Below are 19903 nucleotides of genomic sequence, written 5' to 3' on the forward strand. Positions count from 1 at the left end.
CTTGCCAATATGTGATCACCTCCCTGGGCAAAATCAAGGCGGTCACGGGTCTGTATCGGAGACTGACGCAGGGCTCCAGAACTCCTTTGGAGGGACTGGGCGTGAAATGGGAGGCTGATGTGGGTATGCCTATAGAAGCAAAACCCTGGGAAATGCTGCAGGAACGAGCATGGAAATGCTCTCGTAATGCGAGATTCCAACGTATACAATTCTATGTGTTTAACCGGGTGTACCTCACGCCTTGCAAAATTAATGAATTCTTTGGCTCCCACGCATCCTGCCCGCGGTGTAGACTGGAAGACGCAGCGTTCATGCATATGTTTTGAGATTGTCCATCACTCCAGGGATACTGGGGGGAGGTCATGACCAAACTGACAAAGGTGACAGATAGGGAATTGCAAACCACCCCAGGGGTGTGCCTGTTGCATTGGTACCCCCACACTGCCCACAACAAAACCACTAGCAAATTTCTAGACCTGGGACTAGTAATAGCATAGCGTGAAATTACCAGTCATTGGAAGGCGGTCACAGGCCCCAGTATGATGTGCTGGCTACGTGAATTCACAAAATGGGCGGACTGTGAGGGAACCCTTCGGCTCCAGCTGGCTCTGAGAGCTGATATTGACAAACTATGGGATGAGGCAAGAGCTTGGGTGGTGATGGTAGATCTCCTTAAGAATCCGGAGGATGATCAAGACTGACCCTGTTGAAAGTTGGTATCACCCTTGTGATGCATGAGAGCACGCTCTTGGGCGGCGGTAGATTTGGAAAGGGCCAATGTGAGTGCACTCACCAAAGTGCGCTTTGGGCCTATGCCATAGGGAATCCAACGGACCATGGGACATACTTATTGTGTAGCGAGAGTGTTGTTAGGGAGAGCGACATGTCTGAAGGATGGAGGGAGGAGGGGCTACTGGGATGGGGCTGGGGTGGAGGGTAGGAGTTGGGGGTTGTTGTTTTTTTTTTTTTCTTGGTTCTCTGGTAGGTTGTGTGGATCCTGACAGTACTCATGCAACCTTGGAACACCATAGCTCGGCCTCTCAGGGCTTGGCTGTCAGCCAGATGGGACTGGTCTACTGTGTTTGATGGGGAAGGGACAGTTGGCCTGAATGATCCGATGGGACACGGAGAAGAGGTATGGTGGGGTTGTAACTGTATCTTGAGTTGCGCATATATGATGTATTTACTATGATCCTATGAGTGAAGCACTTGTACGAAATATGAAAACGAGAATAAAGTTTGTTTAAAAAAAAAATCATGGTTCCTGTCAAAATTGGAAAAGTTGGAGGGACGGTTCTGTCAACCATGATGGCTGGCCTCCAAATTTTTCCAAAGTTTTTTATTTTTCAAAGACAACCTCCCAAAGCAGAAGTTTGTTATGGGAAAAAAACACAACTAATGCACCTGCACCAGAGGAGTTTCTTCCCCTTTTATTCTATCCCTCACTGCCAGGTAATGGACAGACTCTCTCCCCCCTAAATAAGGCAGAGGTGTTATGTGCTTCCTCCGAGAGCTCCCACTCCTTCGGGCCATAAGAGGAAGGTTTACACTGATGGAGTCAATTTTAGCAGTTTGTCCATCTCAAAATCAGGCTGACCGACTGTGAGTTTGGGGTAGAAGGTACTCCGTTGCCGGGAGAAGTGGTTGAACATTTTTTAGAGTACTTAAAGATTTAAAGCACATGCTTGATGAATAAAGTGAATCCACACCAATGTGGGCCTCAGAAGTGAGCATATGTATGAAAAAAGAGAAACTAAGGCCGTGAAACATATACAATTGATTATGTAGAGTATGCAAAGAAGATTTAGGTGTTTATAAAAATGTTACTGTACACAGGAAAAATCAAGAATTGTGATTTCACTGCCGTTAGGGTGTTGGCAGCATTTCGACCCAACTTGAATGGACGGGTCATCATCAGGAGAGAGCATTTGTAAGAGTGCAGCGGATAATCAAAATCAATTCCAATGAGGTGAAGAATGGACTGGGCTGGCTGTTGGCTCTAAGCCATAGGGAAAATGTTGGTGGTACCTTAAAATGAATCCTCACATACCTGGAGAAACCCCAATGTATGTGTGCAGGAAGTGGCCTAGTCACTGAAACCTGGAGGGGTCCTGGTTGCCAGTGAAAACTAGAGAAGGCAAAAACTGAATTGATCAAGACAAAAGATATTGTGCAATAGCTGGGGAATTACTGCAGCTCGCGGAAGATTACATATTGCCTATCAACTGGGAGGTGCCAGTTCACTTAGTAGGAAAACAAATTCCATTTGCAAAAGAAAGGCCCACAGGAAGACAGAAATTTGAGGAAATCTATGCCGTATGGATCCAATCTAAGTGCGGCGAGCCTGCGGGGCAAACTACACCGGGAATTGAGTCACATGGGCAGAGGGCCAGTTGATGCCTCCTGTTTTGAAATAGTCAAAAATCCGATGACCACAAAGCTTTCTGGCCCCATTGATGCTGGGTTTTTGATACCTTGGACATGAGCTGCCTCAGGTAAAGAAGCACGGAAGGCTCCCAGCTTCTGATACCAAGAGTGGATGCACCGTCATTGTTCGACCAGGATCCATACAATATTGGAAAACAAAACCTGACATATGGAGGTCTAGCTTTAGTATGCACTCTGTTATTTAATTGTTGGGAAGCATACTAGAGTAATGCAATTAAAGAGGGTTAGTCCTAAAGAAAGCCCATTGCACCCACTTATGGGCTACTGATAGGGCTGAAACATGTTGACTTACCTTTTAAAGGTTGAATCTTTCCTCTTTATCTGCACCCATTGGGAACTATAATTAAACGTCTCAGTCCACTAGAAAGCAATCTTACCTGTTCCCCTCTTTACTCCATTCATAAATCAACCCCACACCAAATCCTTAAGTCCCAGTGACCCTCAGGAGTGGACCTCCAGTTTTCCATCCTCCTGGAGCTCCTCTGAATATAAACACACATTGGTGGTCACTTCCACTGATGCGAGGAAGGACCCTATGATCAATCATGCCATCTCTGGGTGGGTGAGAGTGTCTGCATTTAAACAATTGGACTTTCTTCAGTACAATTCCACCTGAGGTTAGCTATTCTGGTTCCCCCTGGGCATCACATGTTTTTGAAATATCAACAAACATCATCCACCTCGCTACCAAATTACTGAATACCTGCACCCAAAAATTGAATAAACATGCTTGCTGATGCACAACTTTGCAAAACAATGTTATTTTGCCTACTTATCATTATATTTATCAACATGTTTCCACACACCCTTGATAAAAACAATGTTACCTACTATAGGGCAGATAATGCTTTAATTAAATGTAGGTTCTTCTGACATATACTTTGGAGAATTGCCATGTAATATCAAAGCCAGCAGCGAGGATTATACATCTTCAAAGCCTCTCTGTCTTAAAAAACAATTTCATAACATAGATATGACGCCATTACCTTCATGCGTTAAACCTGGTGTTAAAAAAAACACTACTTCCCTCCACTGCTCTTGTATGGAAATAATCAAGAAAGCAATTAAACCCAAAAGGGTTTCCAAGCTTCAAATAAATGACCAGTTCAGAAATAAAATAAGCACTATATTTGCACTGAGCAAATCTTTACCAGGCACTTTGGTGGCCCCCGAGACTGAATAACCTTCATATTACCACTGGCCACTGAATATGTGTAGGCAAACTTAACTTCCAGTAGACCGTGTCATTTTGACACCACTGACCTACAGACACTAATTGTCAGTCAGATGATTATAAGCTGGTTAAAAAGTTTGCCAGTTAGTGATGGTCTGTCCATGAAATCCAAAACCTTCCGTGCACTAATTAACCCATGCACCTAGTAGTGGCACCAACTTGGCACAAAGGGGCCAGAAAAAAATTCCTTTTAGTGTATGGGGAGGAGAGTAGTAAGTAGAAACACTTTTTTTTTGCCTGATTGGTGAAAATCCTCACACCATGCCTGAGTGCATCGCATAACTCTTATGCAGATTGATACAATATCCATAATGCATAGCGGCTAGGCAGTCGTATGCCATGTATGACACTTTCAGCCACACAGTGAAGACCGGAGTGTTGGCAAAGATGCCAACCCTGGCTAAAGATTAGATCGATGACATGGTTCCACTTCTCAGCTCTGATATCATCAGCTGTGTATGATTTGACAGCCTACATACGCCTTACGCTAAACGGACCTTGCCGAAACATGTCGGTGAGAGACATGTTTGGAATCCAGGGGAAAGAAGGCATGTTGCAGAAGCTTGGAATAATATGCATTGCTTGCTGAGGGAAGGCTTGCCAAAAACAATAGAGGTTGGTGTGATTTAGGCGGTGTGCCTGTCAAAATGCTGAGGTGGAGCAGGCCCTGACTACACCATACCTGCCGTCCTGCCATGTTATGAGAAATCTGCTGATCTGGCGGGGCACTGTTTGCAAAAACATTTGGCGGGTGGTTTACTGTGTCATTAAGGCCATTCCGCATTTCAGTTTTCAGCATAACAAACATCCATACCCGGCAGTGCTGGTTGGGCTGACAGCCAAGCCCCATGAGGCACCACCGCTAGTAAAAAAGCGGTTCCACCATGGTGAGTGAGGCACGGGACATGAGAGGGAGGTTGAACTGAACATCCTCTGTACGATGACCAGTGAGCTAAAGAATGATGATGGATTAAACCCAGATCAGTTGACTGGGGGTGAGTGCTTGCAATGTTCAACACTCCGTCCATCATCCCCTTTGGTTTTGCGATGACCAGTTCTGTCACACTCTAAATGACAACCTAAGTCCTTAACCTTGTTTGTACATTTTCTTTGTGCAAATTCGAGGACCATGTATGGCTATTGGATGGATCACATTTCACAACTTAGCCTGGACAACAAGTTAATACATTTAATTAGTTTGAAGGCAAACATCAGCTTAGTACTGGTTAATAATCAAAATATGAACGCATCAAATAATATGGAGCTCCAATTTGGTCAAAGTCTTATGAATCAGAAGACGAACCAACATGGGGCCGCCTCAAAAGGGAAGGACAAAGGAAAGTCTGTGTCTGTCTTAGAGAGTACTGTCAATCTTCTATGCTGCTCTATGTTGTATGGAACGCTCTCTGAACTCTTGTCAACACTAACTTAAAACATGCTGTTCTAACACTTTAAACACCCACACACAGTCCTCACAAGACTAGCCAATCAGGTTAAAGCATGACTATACAATTACATCTTAGGACTTCTCACAATATATGCTTCTTTCAGTTACACTATCTGTAACGAATATATTAAGTTACAGTGCATACATTTACAACGCATGCCTTTACAACGCAGTTTTCACTTCGCAACATCCTTTACAACGCACTTCATTACATCGCATGACACTGCATCGCATTTTTAGAAACTACCTTTACAACGCATTCCATTACATCGCATTATACCTTTACAACGCATTCCATTACATTGCATTATACCTTTACAATCGCATACCATTAAGGCAAGTATTGGATAGTATAGGGGTAAAAAATTGTATTCTAACTCCAGGGGGTGCAACAGTAGGGTAAGTGTTGGATACTGTAGGGGTAAACATTACTATTCTAACTCCAATGGGTGCAACAGTAGGGTAAGTGTTGGGTAGTGTAGGGGTAAAAATTACTATTCTAACTCCAGGGGGTGCAACAGTAGGGTAAGTTTTGGATAGTGTAGGGGTAAATATTACTATTCTAACTCCAGGGGGTGCAACAGTAGGGTAAGTGTTGGATAGTGTACGGGTAAAAATGACTATTCTAACTCCAGGGGGTGCAACAGTAGGGTAAGTGTTGGATAGTGTAGGGGTAAATATTACTATTCTAACTCCAATGGGTGCAACAGTAGGGTAAGTGTAGGATAGTGTAGGGGTAAAAATGACTATTCTAACTCCAGAGGGTGCAACAGTAGGGTAAGTATTGGATAGTGTAGGGGTAAACATTACTATTCTAACTTCAATGGGAGCAACAGTAGGGTAAGTGTTGGATAGTGTAGGGGTAAACATTACTATTCTAACTCCAATGGGTGCAACAGTAGGGTAAGTGTTGGATAGTGTAGGGGTAAAAATGACTATGGAATGGAGGACTATCTTGCATGGCCTCTATCAATGCACAAAAGATTTCTGCTAGTAAGGTTTAGATTGGACTATTTTCACCTCTTACTGGCAGTAGCTAGGGAGAACCATAAAGGACAGGTGTTAGCACACTGTGGCTGTGACAACCTGTCTCCACAGGATCTGTTACACTTTGTACTTTTTTGCGACTTTTATGCGGCCCCCCGTAGATTGTTTTTAAAATCTCTCTTAAAAAAACTACATTTTTCACAGGCACGCCCAGCTTTGTTTTACCTGCAATTGTTAGAACCGACTGTATACCGCTGATTGTAGGGTTTTTAAAATGCTCTTTAAGATACAGAAAAGCCTGGATTTCAACTGACTAGGATAAAATGTATTACTATGAATTGCTTTTAACTTTATATATTGCCTTTATGCTCTTACTTAATGCGTACCGACCCTATTGAACTCAAGTAACCTGATCCGTGATGTCCATTTTTAAATTCGCTTGTTCACTTGTGTAAATGTAACTTTTATGGTTCTCATTTTTGAAGCCGAATAAAGTTTAAATGAAATGAAATGAAAAATGACTATTCTAACTCCAGGGGGTGCAACAGTAGGGTAAGTTTTGGATAGTGTAGGGTTACTATGTATTGTAATGATATTCGTTGTAATGGTATGCGTTGTAATGCCGGCTTTGTAGTGACATGCGATGTAGTGTCATGCGTTGTAATGGTATGCGTTGTAATGCCTGCCTTGTAGTGACATGCGTTGTAAATGATGTTGCGATGTAATGACTGCATTGTAAAGGATGTTTCCCATCTGTAACAGGATAATATATATCCACTAGGCTGCACTCTGCAGGTGTCTTCATGAATGTGCTATTCATTGAAACATTCCATGATTAGAAAAACATTTCTTCACGTAGGAAAGAAGGAATGAGAACATTGTGTTCGTTAATTAGGACTACAACTCAGCTAGAAATAAAATGTTCTCGGGTCACAAAGCAAAGTTGGCAAACAGAGGTAGCCATTTTAAAATTCAGCCCTACATTAACTAATCTAAATTTAAACGTAAATAAACATGTTTTCTCTCTACAAACAGCATTAGTGTATCTATGCATAATGTATTAATATAAAAGAATTTAAATTTACGATAAAAAACGTCTCCAACCTTACGCACTTTTAGCTGTGGGGCTGAGAGCCACTACTTTATAGCTGATTAGCTTAGTCCTGTGTTCTGCCGAATTGTCTACGTATTTTCCTACATGTTACTTTTATGCTGTTGTAGCTTTTTTCCGTCGGGGTTGAAGTAATGTACAGTTTTGTGCTATATAAATGAAGGAATAAATAAGACCTACATCTTTGAGTTATATCCTAACCGCCTTTCCTCTGAATCTTTCTGTCTCAGGTGCCACCAGATGGATGACTTCGGACCTGCCAAGAATCTCATGACCATGTGCTTCACATATTATTACCTGGGTAAGCACTCTGCTCCAGAGCTGTTTTATCACAGCTTAAAGTAAACGGAGCACTAACCAAGCAAACCCCTCCAGGCTGCTCTGACTGTGGAATAGCTTAAGTGCATCCGGATCTGACCTGCGGTCTGTAGCAGAGCGCCACCTGCTGGCTGTAATACAGACTCACAGGACTGTACCCACCCGTGTAGTCTTCAGCGTGCCCTTCAATTGAATATAAGGCCTTCTCCTCTGTTGCGTGCTGCAGACAGTGTGCCTAATTTGTGGTCTGTTAGGATAAGTAATTGAAGTCATAGATTACTGTTCTGTCTGAAAGAATAAAGCTCTTGCACTTTAAATTCGATGGACCATAGAAAAGAAAAATACTGATTGCTTGGTCCCAGTGCTTGAAATGGAAAAATAGAAGTGCAGGTACTCTCTATCAGAGTACCTGCTTGTTTCTGAGAAGTACAGGTACTCTCAAATTACAAGTATTACGTCACTCTTTAAGTGCAGGTACTCTCCCCCTCAAAATAGAAAAGTGCCGGTACTCAGTACCGGACAGTACTGGCCCTTTTAAAGCACTGCTTGGTCCTAGCTCTTTGTCACTCTTAATTTGTGTGCGTAATCTGCTAACTAGCGGTGGGACCCTAATCTGCATCTTTACCTGTTAATTTCACAGCTTTACGCACCAACACCACATTCTCTGTTCTCATATTTGCGCCCTTAGCCGATCCTCTTTTTTTCCACTGAACAGAATAGTTTGTAACCTGATCATGTATTATTAAGCCTATTTCTAAAGTGTAGTTGCATGATCTTTTTTTTTCTTATTTTTTAGATCTTTTTTGTTTGAACTTTTTTCTTCCACCCTCCTCATTCTTTGCCTCTGGTACCTTGTGCTGCAGTGCTGTTGCTTTACGCTGTGCATGTCCTGTCATAGACAGTTTGCAGTAGCTGACACGCACAACCCCTGTGTCCCTTATTTGGGTAAGCATCCGGTGCATGAATGCGTTTTGTGTGGTGCCATGAGTAGGCGGGCACTTCGAGACAGCCTGGCTTATGCCAGAGGGGAGGGTGTGGTGCAGTGGCCAGAGCTGCCGACTCGGAAGTTGGGGATCCAGGTTAGAGTCGTGTCATCGGCTCAACATCCTGTGATTCTGGGCACATCACTTAATCTCTCCGTGTCCATGGACAGCGCCTGGATACCCTCTCGGGTAACAAGCAGCGCTATATAAATCTACTAATTACAATTATGCGCATAGTAGAGGTACATAGATCCTTTAGGAGAAGTTGGGTTTCATCGTTGGGTAGAAGTGTAAAAAAGTGAGTATAGGATCTTCACCACTGAGCGTGGCGCTGAGCGCTCCTCCTGCCAGTTGGATAACAAGACGTCCCTCCATGGATCAATCCCCTTCCATACAGAGGATACTCTCACAGGCCCTGCGGGTCCTCGGAAATGTGAAGGTAACTGGTCTTAAGGCCGTGTTTACCCTTCTACCCGACAAATTGTGCAGGATCTGGGGATGTCACCTTTGCACAGCTGCAGAACTCACTGGAGTCTCCTGTCTTCAGGACTCGTTTGAATCTGGTGCCTCTCCCATTATTTTCTTGTCACCCTAGCAGGTAACCGACTCCGTGTCAGGGACAGAAGATTGATCTCATCTTTCAGATGAGGAGCCGGTGGCCTAGGAGTTGGGATGCGCCTCACCGCTGCGCTTGGGTCTGAATCCTGGCATCACCTCCATGCTGCCTTTGATACTTAGCCCAGAATCCTTCCTGGGTGTTTACACCGAATATCTGAACCAAAAATATTTTGTGACAAAATACCATGCCAAGAATATCGAGGACTAAATTATTGTGAAGGTAAGTTTCTATAGCTAAGTAAAGTTTTACTTTATATAACTCCACACATATGTACCTTGACGATATATACATATCTTCGAGGTATCTAGATGTGGAGTTAACAATAGTAAATCTGTACTTACCTATTTGCACTTACGTTCTCGATATTTTGGTCCTCAATGTTTTTGACATGATATTCTGTCCACACAATATTTTTAGTTCCGATATACTGTCAGTGATCACCTTCTTGAATGCTCTGGGTACGAAACTAAAGCGTATGGTGTCACCCCTCAAAAAATCCCACAGTCACTGTCCCGGTACAATGTTTGTCCATTCCAGTGCAGCTTCCGCGTTTCCCAGCACAGCTCCCTCTGTCTTTGGCGCACCACTTTAGCCCCAAAGCATTAGTCCCGGATACCCAACCAGCACAGCAGGTCCCAGTTTATATGCCAGTCGTGACCACTCCAAGTGGACTTTAAGGGATGAATGACAACCCCACCTCCACCCCTCCCCAATGGATCTGTCTCTTAGGCTTCTTGCTCCCGCAAGCCAATTGGCCAAGGTTTTAGAAGTGCTGCCAGTTGAAGCCCTGCTGAGGACATCTGCATGCAGGTGGCAGTGACAACCGGTAACGTAGCCAGTGTGTCGTGGATCTTAGTGCAAGGCAGGAAATGTCACCCCGTTCACTGCTTGAACTGTGAAATACAGCAATAATGAAGGCATAGTGGGCCCCTCAGGCCTCTGGGCACCAGTGTCACTGCACCTGCTGCAGCAATGGAACCTACACTTCTCGTGACAACTGCTCAACAAAAGCCTGCTGTGATCATTGAGCCACAAGCAAGCTCAGGAGCTCTGGAAGACATCTTTGTCTGAGCTTCAAGTCTCAAGATCTTTGGGCAGGTAGCAGTTACCAGACTTACAAAGTCTGTCCAGTCTTTGTCTGCAGGAATTGCGACAGTGGCTTCTCTGACGGGAAAAGTGATACCCTCTCACAAGGAGGCCAAGGATCTGCAGACACCGCAATAAAATGCATGAATCCACAAGTCTTTATTTTATTTTTTTAGACAGGCTAACCCTGGTGTTGTCGTGGCTTCTGTGGCTTACATCAAGTGACATAACGACCCCACCACCGCCAGAGCCAACCTACACGAAGGGATGAGAGACGTCGCCGACTGGATGAGGAACAGCCGCCTTAAACTGAACTCAGACAAGACGGAAGTCCTCATCCTGGGATCATCACCCTCCGCCTGGGACGACTCCTGGTGGCCCCCGGCCCTGGGCACCGCTCCCAAACCAACGGACCACGCACGCAACCTGGGCTTCATCCTGGACTCCTCCCTGTCGATGACCAAACAAGTTAACGCCGTCACATCTTCGTGCTTCAACACCCTACGCATGCTCCGCAGGATCTTCAGATGGATCCCCACTGAAACCAGGAAGACCGTTACCCAGGCACTAGTCACCAGCCGACTGGATTACGGGAACACCCTCTACGCCGGAACCACAGCCAAACTCCAAAAAAGACTCCAGCGCATCCAGAACGCCTCCTCACGACTCATCCTGGACATCCCCCAACACAGCCACATGACCGGACACCTGAGAGACCTGCACTGGCTCCCCATCAGCAAGAGAATCACGTTCAGACTCCTCACCCACGCACACAAGGCTCTCCACGACCTGGGCCCCAAGTACCTCAACGACCGCATGACCTTCTACACGCCCACCCGCCAGCTACGATCGACCAGCCAATCCCTCGCCGCCGTACCACGCATCCACAGAGCCACCGCCGGAGGAAGATCCTTCTCCTACCTGGCAGCCAAGACCTGGAACTCCCTCCCCACCCACCTTCGGCGAACCCAGGACCATCTCTCCTTCAGAAAGCAGCTCAAGACCTGGCTGTTCGAGCAGTAACATCCCCCTTTCCCCCAGCGCTTTGAGACCCTCCCGGGTGAGTAGCGCGCTTTACAAATGCCGTGATTGATTGATTGATAAGGTCATTTGAATGACCACCTTACTCCCAGACTGCTCCCAAGAGGAGTATATGTCCATGCTCAGCCAGGACAATGAAGTTGCAGAACCAAACTTGCTGATATCCAGAAACCTTATTAGTTTTGGTGGTAGAACTATGAACACTATCCATGTTCCTGCAGTCATAGCTTAGATTGTTAACTTAAAGCACTGGATTATGACTTCAACCTTTCTTTATATACTTAGGAATAACTATTTTGGACCACCTTTGAACGAGGACCTTCTGCAGCGCAAGGGAGTCACAGAACAACCAGATTACTAAAATGCCAATCAAACAGGCAGAGGAGGCGCTCACCGGACGTATACGTCTGCTCGGTAGCCACAGCAGAGGCAATGGAGTCCCAATAACTCCGGTCGTACTAGCTGCCATCCTTGGCACCATTTTAGGAGGCTCAAATACTTTCTCTTCTTTACCACATATGAATCAAAATAAACACAGATGCATGAAATCTCTCAGTGGTGAAGAACATCTGTGCCCGACAACTGCCACCACCACTTCCATCTGGGCCTCATTTGCAACAGACAGCATCTCAAGAACTCTTGCAGATGAACAGACACAGGTTGCTTTTAGGAGCAGTACACCGGATCCCAAACCTAGAAACTTTGCAGGGAAATTAATTCTGCTATTTTTATATAAAGAAAAAGTGAGCCAGTTTCCTTCTCATCTTAGACCTGTCTTTTTTAAATCATTCTTTGCCCCAGAAATAGTTCAAGATGCTGTCTTTGGCTCAGGTGCTGCGTTTTCCTGACATATTGACTGGTGGGGCATAGTGTTACATTCAGATGCTGTCACGTGGCCCACAAGGACATTGTTGTCTTCCCAAAGTTAGCATGAGTATTCTATAGGCTGCACGCTGTTTTGCACACGTTACTACACGAGTTTATTTTGCAAATGTCTCTTTTGACACTTTGACATGAGAACCTACCGCTGTCTTCACGCTTTGCAGGATTCTGGTATTTAGTCGGAACATTGTGAACAAGGTCGTACAACAATGCCCCTTCTTATTCTTTTACGGTCAGACCCTAGCACCTAGACAAAACCTACAGAAGCAGTTGTTGTTTGGGAATACGTACTTTGGTCTTATTGGAATGCATGGATAGGGAGCACCTGGAGAGAGACCTTTCCAGGGAGAAGAGCAGGACAGCACCTATGATGTAGATCGACCATCAATAGACCGAGGTACGGAGGCGGCAGGTAATGCCCAGAGATCTTATAATATATAATCATCCTGCTTCTATACAAGGGGAGTGAGGTTAGGCTACACTGTTTTTCACTATGACAGCTCCTTTTTTATGATTTATGGACTACTTGCTATGCTGACTGTATTTCTGTTATGCATTTTTCTGCTTATTGTGGCACGTATACTGCATACTAGAACACGTTAGTTAAAATAAGTATTTTAAACTTGTTCGCTTCTCTGTCCGATCATATTGTGGATGAGCACAAGAGTGAGTCAGAGTGAGTGAAAAAGTGTGTCTTGCAACCGCGATTCCTGAGAGAGTCTGGAGTGTTGTGTTCTGGGGTGTCTAATCACTTGTTTCTCAGTGAGTGAGTAGGAGGGCAAGTGAGACACTATAGCTAGTCAGTCCCGGGCACATGGGTACTAAGTTAGTAGGATGACTCAGTCTCTATATATTAAGGGCCCATAATCCTACGCATTGTTCTGTGTTTCCACAGAATCCCTACAACAATGTCTGCTTCCAAGTTTGAAGGGTCACATGCCCGGTCTTCTTTTTATGGTGGGAAAGCAACACTTTTAGTACAGCAGTCTGCCGTTCGGTCCCAATGCTGTGGTTCGGGTCCTCACCAAGTTGTGACCCAGAGTTTAGCTTTTTTGATGCATCAAAAGAACAGTTCATGTTCATAGCTAGGCATTTCCATAGCTTGGGGTCTCTACTGTCTCTGCAGAGTATTGATTTATCTCTGCGTGTTAACACACTGGAGCTGAAGGCAATCTTCCTAGCACCAACAGCCTTTCTGCTAAAGGTGAGCTGCGGAGTGACATTAGTTCACACAGACAAAACAACTGATTGATTTTATTTGGATAAGCGCTCCGGCAGCTTGCCAGCTGGCATTGGAAGTGCGGGATTAGACCTTGCATTAAAGTATCTTGCTGTTAGTCTTCCATTTTGCTAGAACCAGCAAGATCCGAGTGGACTGGCTGAGCAATCTTCTCCTCTTGCTACACTAGTGGAAAATTCACCAGAGAATTCATCATCCTGTCTTCAAATTGAGACATTGTCCATCTGTGTAAACATTTGCTAGTCTTCTGACCACAAAGTGAGACCAACGCAATTCTTGGTGCTTACGGGGCTCAGATGCCCTGGGGATGGATTGATTCTTATGTCTTTGCTCTTGAGAGCAATCCAGAAAATCCAATAGATATTTTGATGTTCAGCCATCCTGCCAGCTGTGGCATCAGCTTTAGTCTTGTGCCTGCTCAATCTTATTCAGAATGACCTTTTTCTGCCTCCTCCCACAGAGAATGCCTTCTGCCCATATATGAAGGGAAGGGGCTGCAAACTTGCCAGCATCACACTGTGGGAGTGCATGGTTACTGAGGAGCTAAACTTAGCCCGCCCTGTTGTCACATTAGACAACTTGAAAGTTCTGAAGGCAGGTAGTAAATCCTCAAAAGATCTATATAGAAGAGCAGATGTCTGAGAATATGTCACTGAAAACGAATGAATGACATGACCTACTCACCTGTTCAACTGATGATGTTGTGTGACCCTGAGCCCAGTCACCAGTAAGTCGTGCTGGTCTATGACTTACATCTGCTTCCTGCCGTCACATCACAGCTTGAGTCCTGTTGTTTTCAGGGTAGTCATCTTCCCTATCACACTGTCTGGTTAGGGTTCGTGGAAAACAGACAAAGTTGGGAGCAGAGCTCTGGATCAGGGTTGAAGGGCATGGAAAGAAAAGAACTGACATCAGTGCCAAAGGGTATGTGGCTCTGCGACATCACTTCTGGAGCGGTGATCGTTGCTGAAAAATCTCCAACTCTAGTCAGGTGCCTATGAATATTGTAAAGGAGAGGTATTTGTGGTTAGAGTGTTTCCACAAGAAGGTTCATTACCAAAGGTTAAATACCTTTTTAATGGGAGACTTTTTTTTTCTCCCAAAGACAACAAAATACATACACATCAAAAAAAGTAATCATGTATCATATCATCATTATGTGTGTATAGTGGTAAACAAAAAACTTCCCCACAAATCCAACAAAATACATGAAGACATCAAATTATAATACTGACACAAAACTACCCTCACATCATACCTGAGCGATAACTTCAAAGTCGCATTGAAATGTTAGAGCATCCTCCCTCCATTCACCCAGACCACAGCCCTGTGTTGCTCGCCACCCCACCCTGCAGCAACTAGCTCCTGTCGCCCTGCTCTACGTCCGCTGCCTTCTTCTGAAGGAATTGTCTCAGGGGCTCCCATATGTCCTTTGGTCCAGAAACCTTGGACAACTCTTCTGCGTAAGTCTCCATGTTACCTTTGCAGTAAACCAGGTCCTTGAGCCAGTGATCTACTTTTGGAATACGCTTCCCGCCCCACGTGATAGTAAGCAGCGCCAATTGTACGAATCTACCGCACACTCCTTTTACATGTGGAACGCAAGACAATAGGCAGACAAGTGGAGTACACTGTAGCTCTAGGCCTACAATGTCCTTTATGCCTCTCACAACAAGTGTCCAAAACTCAGCCACCTTCCGACATCCCCAAGCAAGCTGCAGAAAGTCAGCATCAGCTTGTCCGCAACGCACACAGCAGCTAGATTTTCGCAACCCGAATCGGTATAAGGGTGCCGGCGTATAATACGCCTGGTATATTTATTTAAAATGTAGAATACGCAAGTTCCCATTCATAACAAGTGTACCCGTTAATTCACATTCATACTTCCTATCATTCTCCAATATTGGGGCAGGCAAACAGGCATTCCATCTCTCCCAACTTCTGTCTGGCTGACTCATACATTCTTCCTTTATTAACCTATATAACCTGGAGACCAATTTTTTATTAGTGGGTGTAGTGAGCACGAATTGCAATTACATCAGTGTAGGAGGCTCAAGAGGGTAGGTGTCATAATGAGCTCTAATCGCGTGTCTGAGTCTGTGCAGTGCGAATCTAAACAACAACGTAGGATTACTTATGTATTGTAAAGTGTCCCATGTGAGAAACGACCCCTCCAGGTACAGATCTCGCATCAGTTGAAAACCCTCCTCTTTAAGCAGCCGCATCGAGACGGCGCTTCATGGGTCACTGACAGTGCGGCATGATGTTCTATATGCATGGCTGGTGCGTATATAGGTAGTTTATGCTCCAGTCGCTCAATCTCCTGCCAGACTGCTATTGTCGTGTCTACCGCATTGATTTCCGTTCTCGGAATGCCACGTGTCCGGTGCGTGATCCTGCTGTGTAACGGAACTGGACAGGCGTCACCCCTCCCCCACCGCAACATTTGGAGTAAACATTTGCAGTCTCATCCAATAATACACATATTGGGCCTGTGCACTAAGATAGTAAACACAGAAGTCAGGTGCCCTGAACCCACCTTTATCATAATCGCTAGTAAGGACAGACCAATACATCTGGGCATGTTTGCCTCTCCAAACCAACCGGAGCAGGATTCCACGGAGATTGCTAAAAAAAAACCTTCGACAACACAATCGGGATGTTCGTAAATAAATACAAAAACCACTGTAAAACTACCATCTTAAGTAAAGGAATACGATCCGCCAGAGAGGGCGGTAGAGCTACCCATAGATCCACCTGTTGGGCCAACTTGGGTGTAAGCCAGCCCGTAATTCTCACGTATAACTCTATCCGGGTCTTGGTGGATCCAGTCTCCAAGGTATTAAACTGGGTCTATGGACCATATCAACGGGGAATCCATATCAGGTTGAGTCGTGAACTCCGTTAAAGGTAGAACAACGGATTTTTAACAATTTACAACTAGTCCCAATAGGCGGCCGAATCTTACATACTCCCGCAGCAGCTGAGCCAAATACCGCGAAGGTTCGCGAACAAAGAGCACCATGTCGTCTGCATATAACGAGATGCAACTGGGCGATAATTAAAGTTTAGCACTGTTTCCCTATGTATCTGCCTAATAATACACGCCAGCGGTTCCAATATAAGCGCAAAGAGTAGCGGAGATAGAGGGCAGCCCTGACGCGTGCCCCTCTTAACATCAAATGGGTCTGACGTCAAACCGCCAACACGCACCTTAGCAGATGGACCCGCATATAACACCCTGATCCATTATATTAATATTGACGGGAATCCCATACGCTAAAAAATAAAAAACATATATTTCCACTCTACTAAATCAAAAGCCTTGGCTGCGTCCAACATTACCGCTGCGGCAGACATGCGCGGCTCCAATATATGAAACATGGAAAAAATAGTCTGCAGGGTGTGTGATGTAGATCGGTATAAAACCAGACTGGTCCGGTAAGATCAGGCAAGGCATCAGGGGTTGTAGTTTAACTGCTAGAATTTTGGCCAGTATTTTGGCGTCTATATTGATCAGTGAAAGGGGTCTATAAGAATCACATTTATCTGGGGGCTTGTCTTTCTTGTGTAACGTTATAATCAGTGCTTGCGGAAACGACGGTGGTAGTGTTCCCGAATCGTGCTCCTCTGCTTACACTTCTAACAGATATGGGGTAACCAGATCTGCGAATGTCTTATAAAATTCAACCGTAAGGCCATCCGGCCTCGGCGCCTTCCCATTAGGTAGAGCTAGAAAAGCAGATTTTATATCCTCTGCGTCAATCGGCAAACTCAAATATTCCCTGTCGACATCCGACAGCCAGGCACACGCCTCGTCCTCCAAGTAGCTTTCCATCTCAGCCGCTGCCGCCTACCCCTTAGACGTGTAGAGATCCGCGTAGAAGTCGTGGAATTGCTCGATAATATCGAGCGGGTGATAATGTTCCTTCCCGTGGGCGTCTGTGATCTTGTCGATATGGGGTTGCTCCATGCGGGCCCTAAATGGGAGACTTCTTTCTTATTGGCCTAGACATTTGTCAGTGACAGAAATGAGCTGTAAGCTTTTTGCATAATGTAACCACTCACAATTCTACATAGGTATAGAGTAAGACTCGTAGTTCATTCGTCCTTCATCCCCAAAGTGCTATTGGAGTTCCAGATGAACTAAGGGATTTTGCTCATTAAATTCTTTCTATGTCCCTATGCTTCCTCTCCTGAAGTGACAATTAAGATTGTGGATGTAAGGTGCACTTGGAGATTTTTTATTTTGAGATAACCAGAGACCTGTGTATTTTGGATCTCATTTAGTAACTTTATAAGCATTGAGGCTGCCCTAACGCTGCTAAAAGCCAGCTTTACCATGTGGACAAAGTCATGTATCATCACACATAGTTATACTTAAGGTCGGCTTCTTTATGGCGTCTGAGCACCACAAGAGAGAAGTTGGAATTTTGCAGGCATTACCCTGACATGTATATGCCAGTCTGCTATGTGGGATACTGGGCCATTCGTCATGCCTCGTGTCAACACTACTCTCTCAAGGCTTTTTCCCAGAATGATGCAACATTTCGCCAGACGGTCTTTGCCACCGGTTGCCTAATCCTAAACTGGTGAATGGTGCCTTTCATCCTCTTTCTTATTCTGGCATGCTGTTGAATCATATACAAAACAGGGGGGGAGAGGGTCCTGGGGACAGTTTAACGACCTGACAATGCTACTATCCCTATGAACAGTTAAACCAACAAAGAATAGCAAGAGGTCAACTCATATGCAAATTAAGCTAATTCCTATGTACAGAAGAGATTAAACTAATAAGGTGTACTACTAAAGTCACGCATGGGGTCTCCCTTCCTTGTGAAAAGATTCCCATCAGTCACCACTCGGATCCGCCCTTCATCATCTGGGATCCTTCACACCTGAAGGTAGAATAGTATACCCACTGCGGACTGGCAGATGTCAAAGCCTAGACCTACATGTGGGACCCAATGATTTAAATTCAAATTGTGTATTTGGGGGTGACTGGCAGCAGTGCTCTGAAAGTGAAATAAAGAGTGTTGAATCTACTTAAAAAGTTGAGAACATGAGAGTCCGGATGTAAGTGGAGGATAGAGGTAGCTGTGTGGTGAAGCTGTAACACTTGGATCTTTGTCACTCTCAATGCCCTACCACGTACCACTCTGCTATTGGCCAAAGCACCAAGTGATTGGCACATTTTATCTGACGAGAACTGTTGAGTGCGCTTTTAAGTGCAGGAATGGGAGCATGCTGTGCTTGATGCATAAACGTGTCCCTTGTACTTTCGGGTCATGCCACTAGGACATAGGATACCCATAAAGTTGATAATGGAAGTGAGCTTACAAATTAGAGTAACAGTAAACAGATCTTTATCCTTTATTACCTGACAAATATTTATAGCTAAGAGGCATAAATATGATATTGAACTACTTCAAGTGTCATAAAATCATATTGATTGGTGCCATACTTGACTTTTGGTAGTGGATAGTTAAGGAATTATTTTACTTAATATTATTGTTTATACAAACGATTTTTTTTATTCATTGACATGTCCTGGCAGCATGACATAATTTTAAAAAATGTGACCCAAATGTACTTATTATGTATAATAGTCAATGTTAGATCATTGATCAATGTAAATGCAAACGCCAGCAAATTAACCCCATGTGGTACAAGCACATTATACCTTCCCAAATGCTTGCTCATGACCAGACATGCCTTCACAGATGCCCTATTAAATTCTGTTAATTATTAAGTCCCACTTATTATAGACGCATGAACCCGTACCTTTGTCACTACTAAGTCATTGTGGTCTAAGTTAAATCAATCATTCCCAATTAACGCTGGCCATGGCCTGTGTTTAACGAATCATCTCACCAAACATGGACTGTACCGTCAGACTTTGCTGACATGTCATGAAGATAGCATGTTTCCACTCCTCATTTATGAATGTAAGAGGTTTGATTGAAATGAGCCAGTATGGTAGTTCACATTAGGAATTAATTTGTTAAATGAAAGCTCTTGAGGTGTTTGTTTTGTGACATTGTGTCATCTGGTCTTTTTGGTCTGGCCGGGAACCCAAACAGGGGCCTATGTGTAGATGGGTTTGTTTTCAGTCGAGTTACTCAGAATCCAATTCTCCAAACATGAGCTTGATTTCTTCTTAAATCTGCATTAGTAGAAGCTCTTTTTAGAAGCGCAGATGTAAAGCACAACCCTTTGATGGAGATTATCTTTACTAGCTTTGGCAGTGAATATTGCCAGAACTTTTAGAACCAAAGATAGTAAACGCCATTTCCTGTTCCCCAAGGATCCAGAAAACCACAAATCCAGAAGATGTCAGAAAGCGAAACCAGAAGCCTTCAGCCTGTGAAATGCAGAGGTTGACGATTGAATTATTGGATCTGTGATTCATATATATCAATATGCTTTTGAGCATGCGCAGAAGAAATATTACTCCGGAGAATTTTCTATTAACTATCTGATCATATTCATAATTAACCATTTCTA

The 19903-nt window shown here is 44.3% G+C and overlaps 1 protein-coding gene across 3 annotated transcripts in view; it reads left to right on the forward strand.

The window, feature by feature from the left end:
* Positions 1-19903, forward strand: part of KIAA0513 (KIAA0513 ortholog) — a 300297-nt gene that overhangs the window by 208468 nt on the left and 71926 nt on the right. For all 3 annotated transcript variants that reach the window (XM_086945834.1, XM_086945833.1, XM_086945832.1), the window contains one exon: positions 7458-7528. In XM_086945834.1, the coding sequence (XP_086801960.1) occupies positions 7458-7528 (71 nt within the window). The remainder of the gene's footprint in view (positions 1-7457; positions 7529-19903) is intronic.

Source organism: Lissotriton vulgaris, chromosome 12, assembly GCF_964263255.1.
Source record: "Lissotriton vulgaris chromosome 12, aLisVul1.2, whole genome shotgun sequence".
Taxonomy (NCBI): Eukaryota; Metazoa; Chordata; class Amphibia; order Caudata; family Salamandridae; genus Lissotriton; species Lissotriton vulgaris.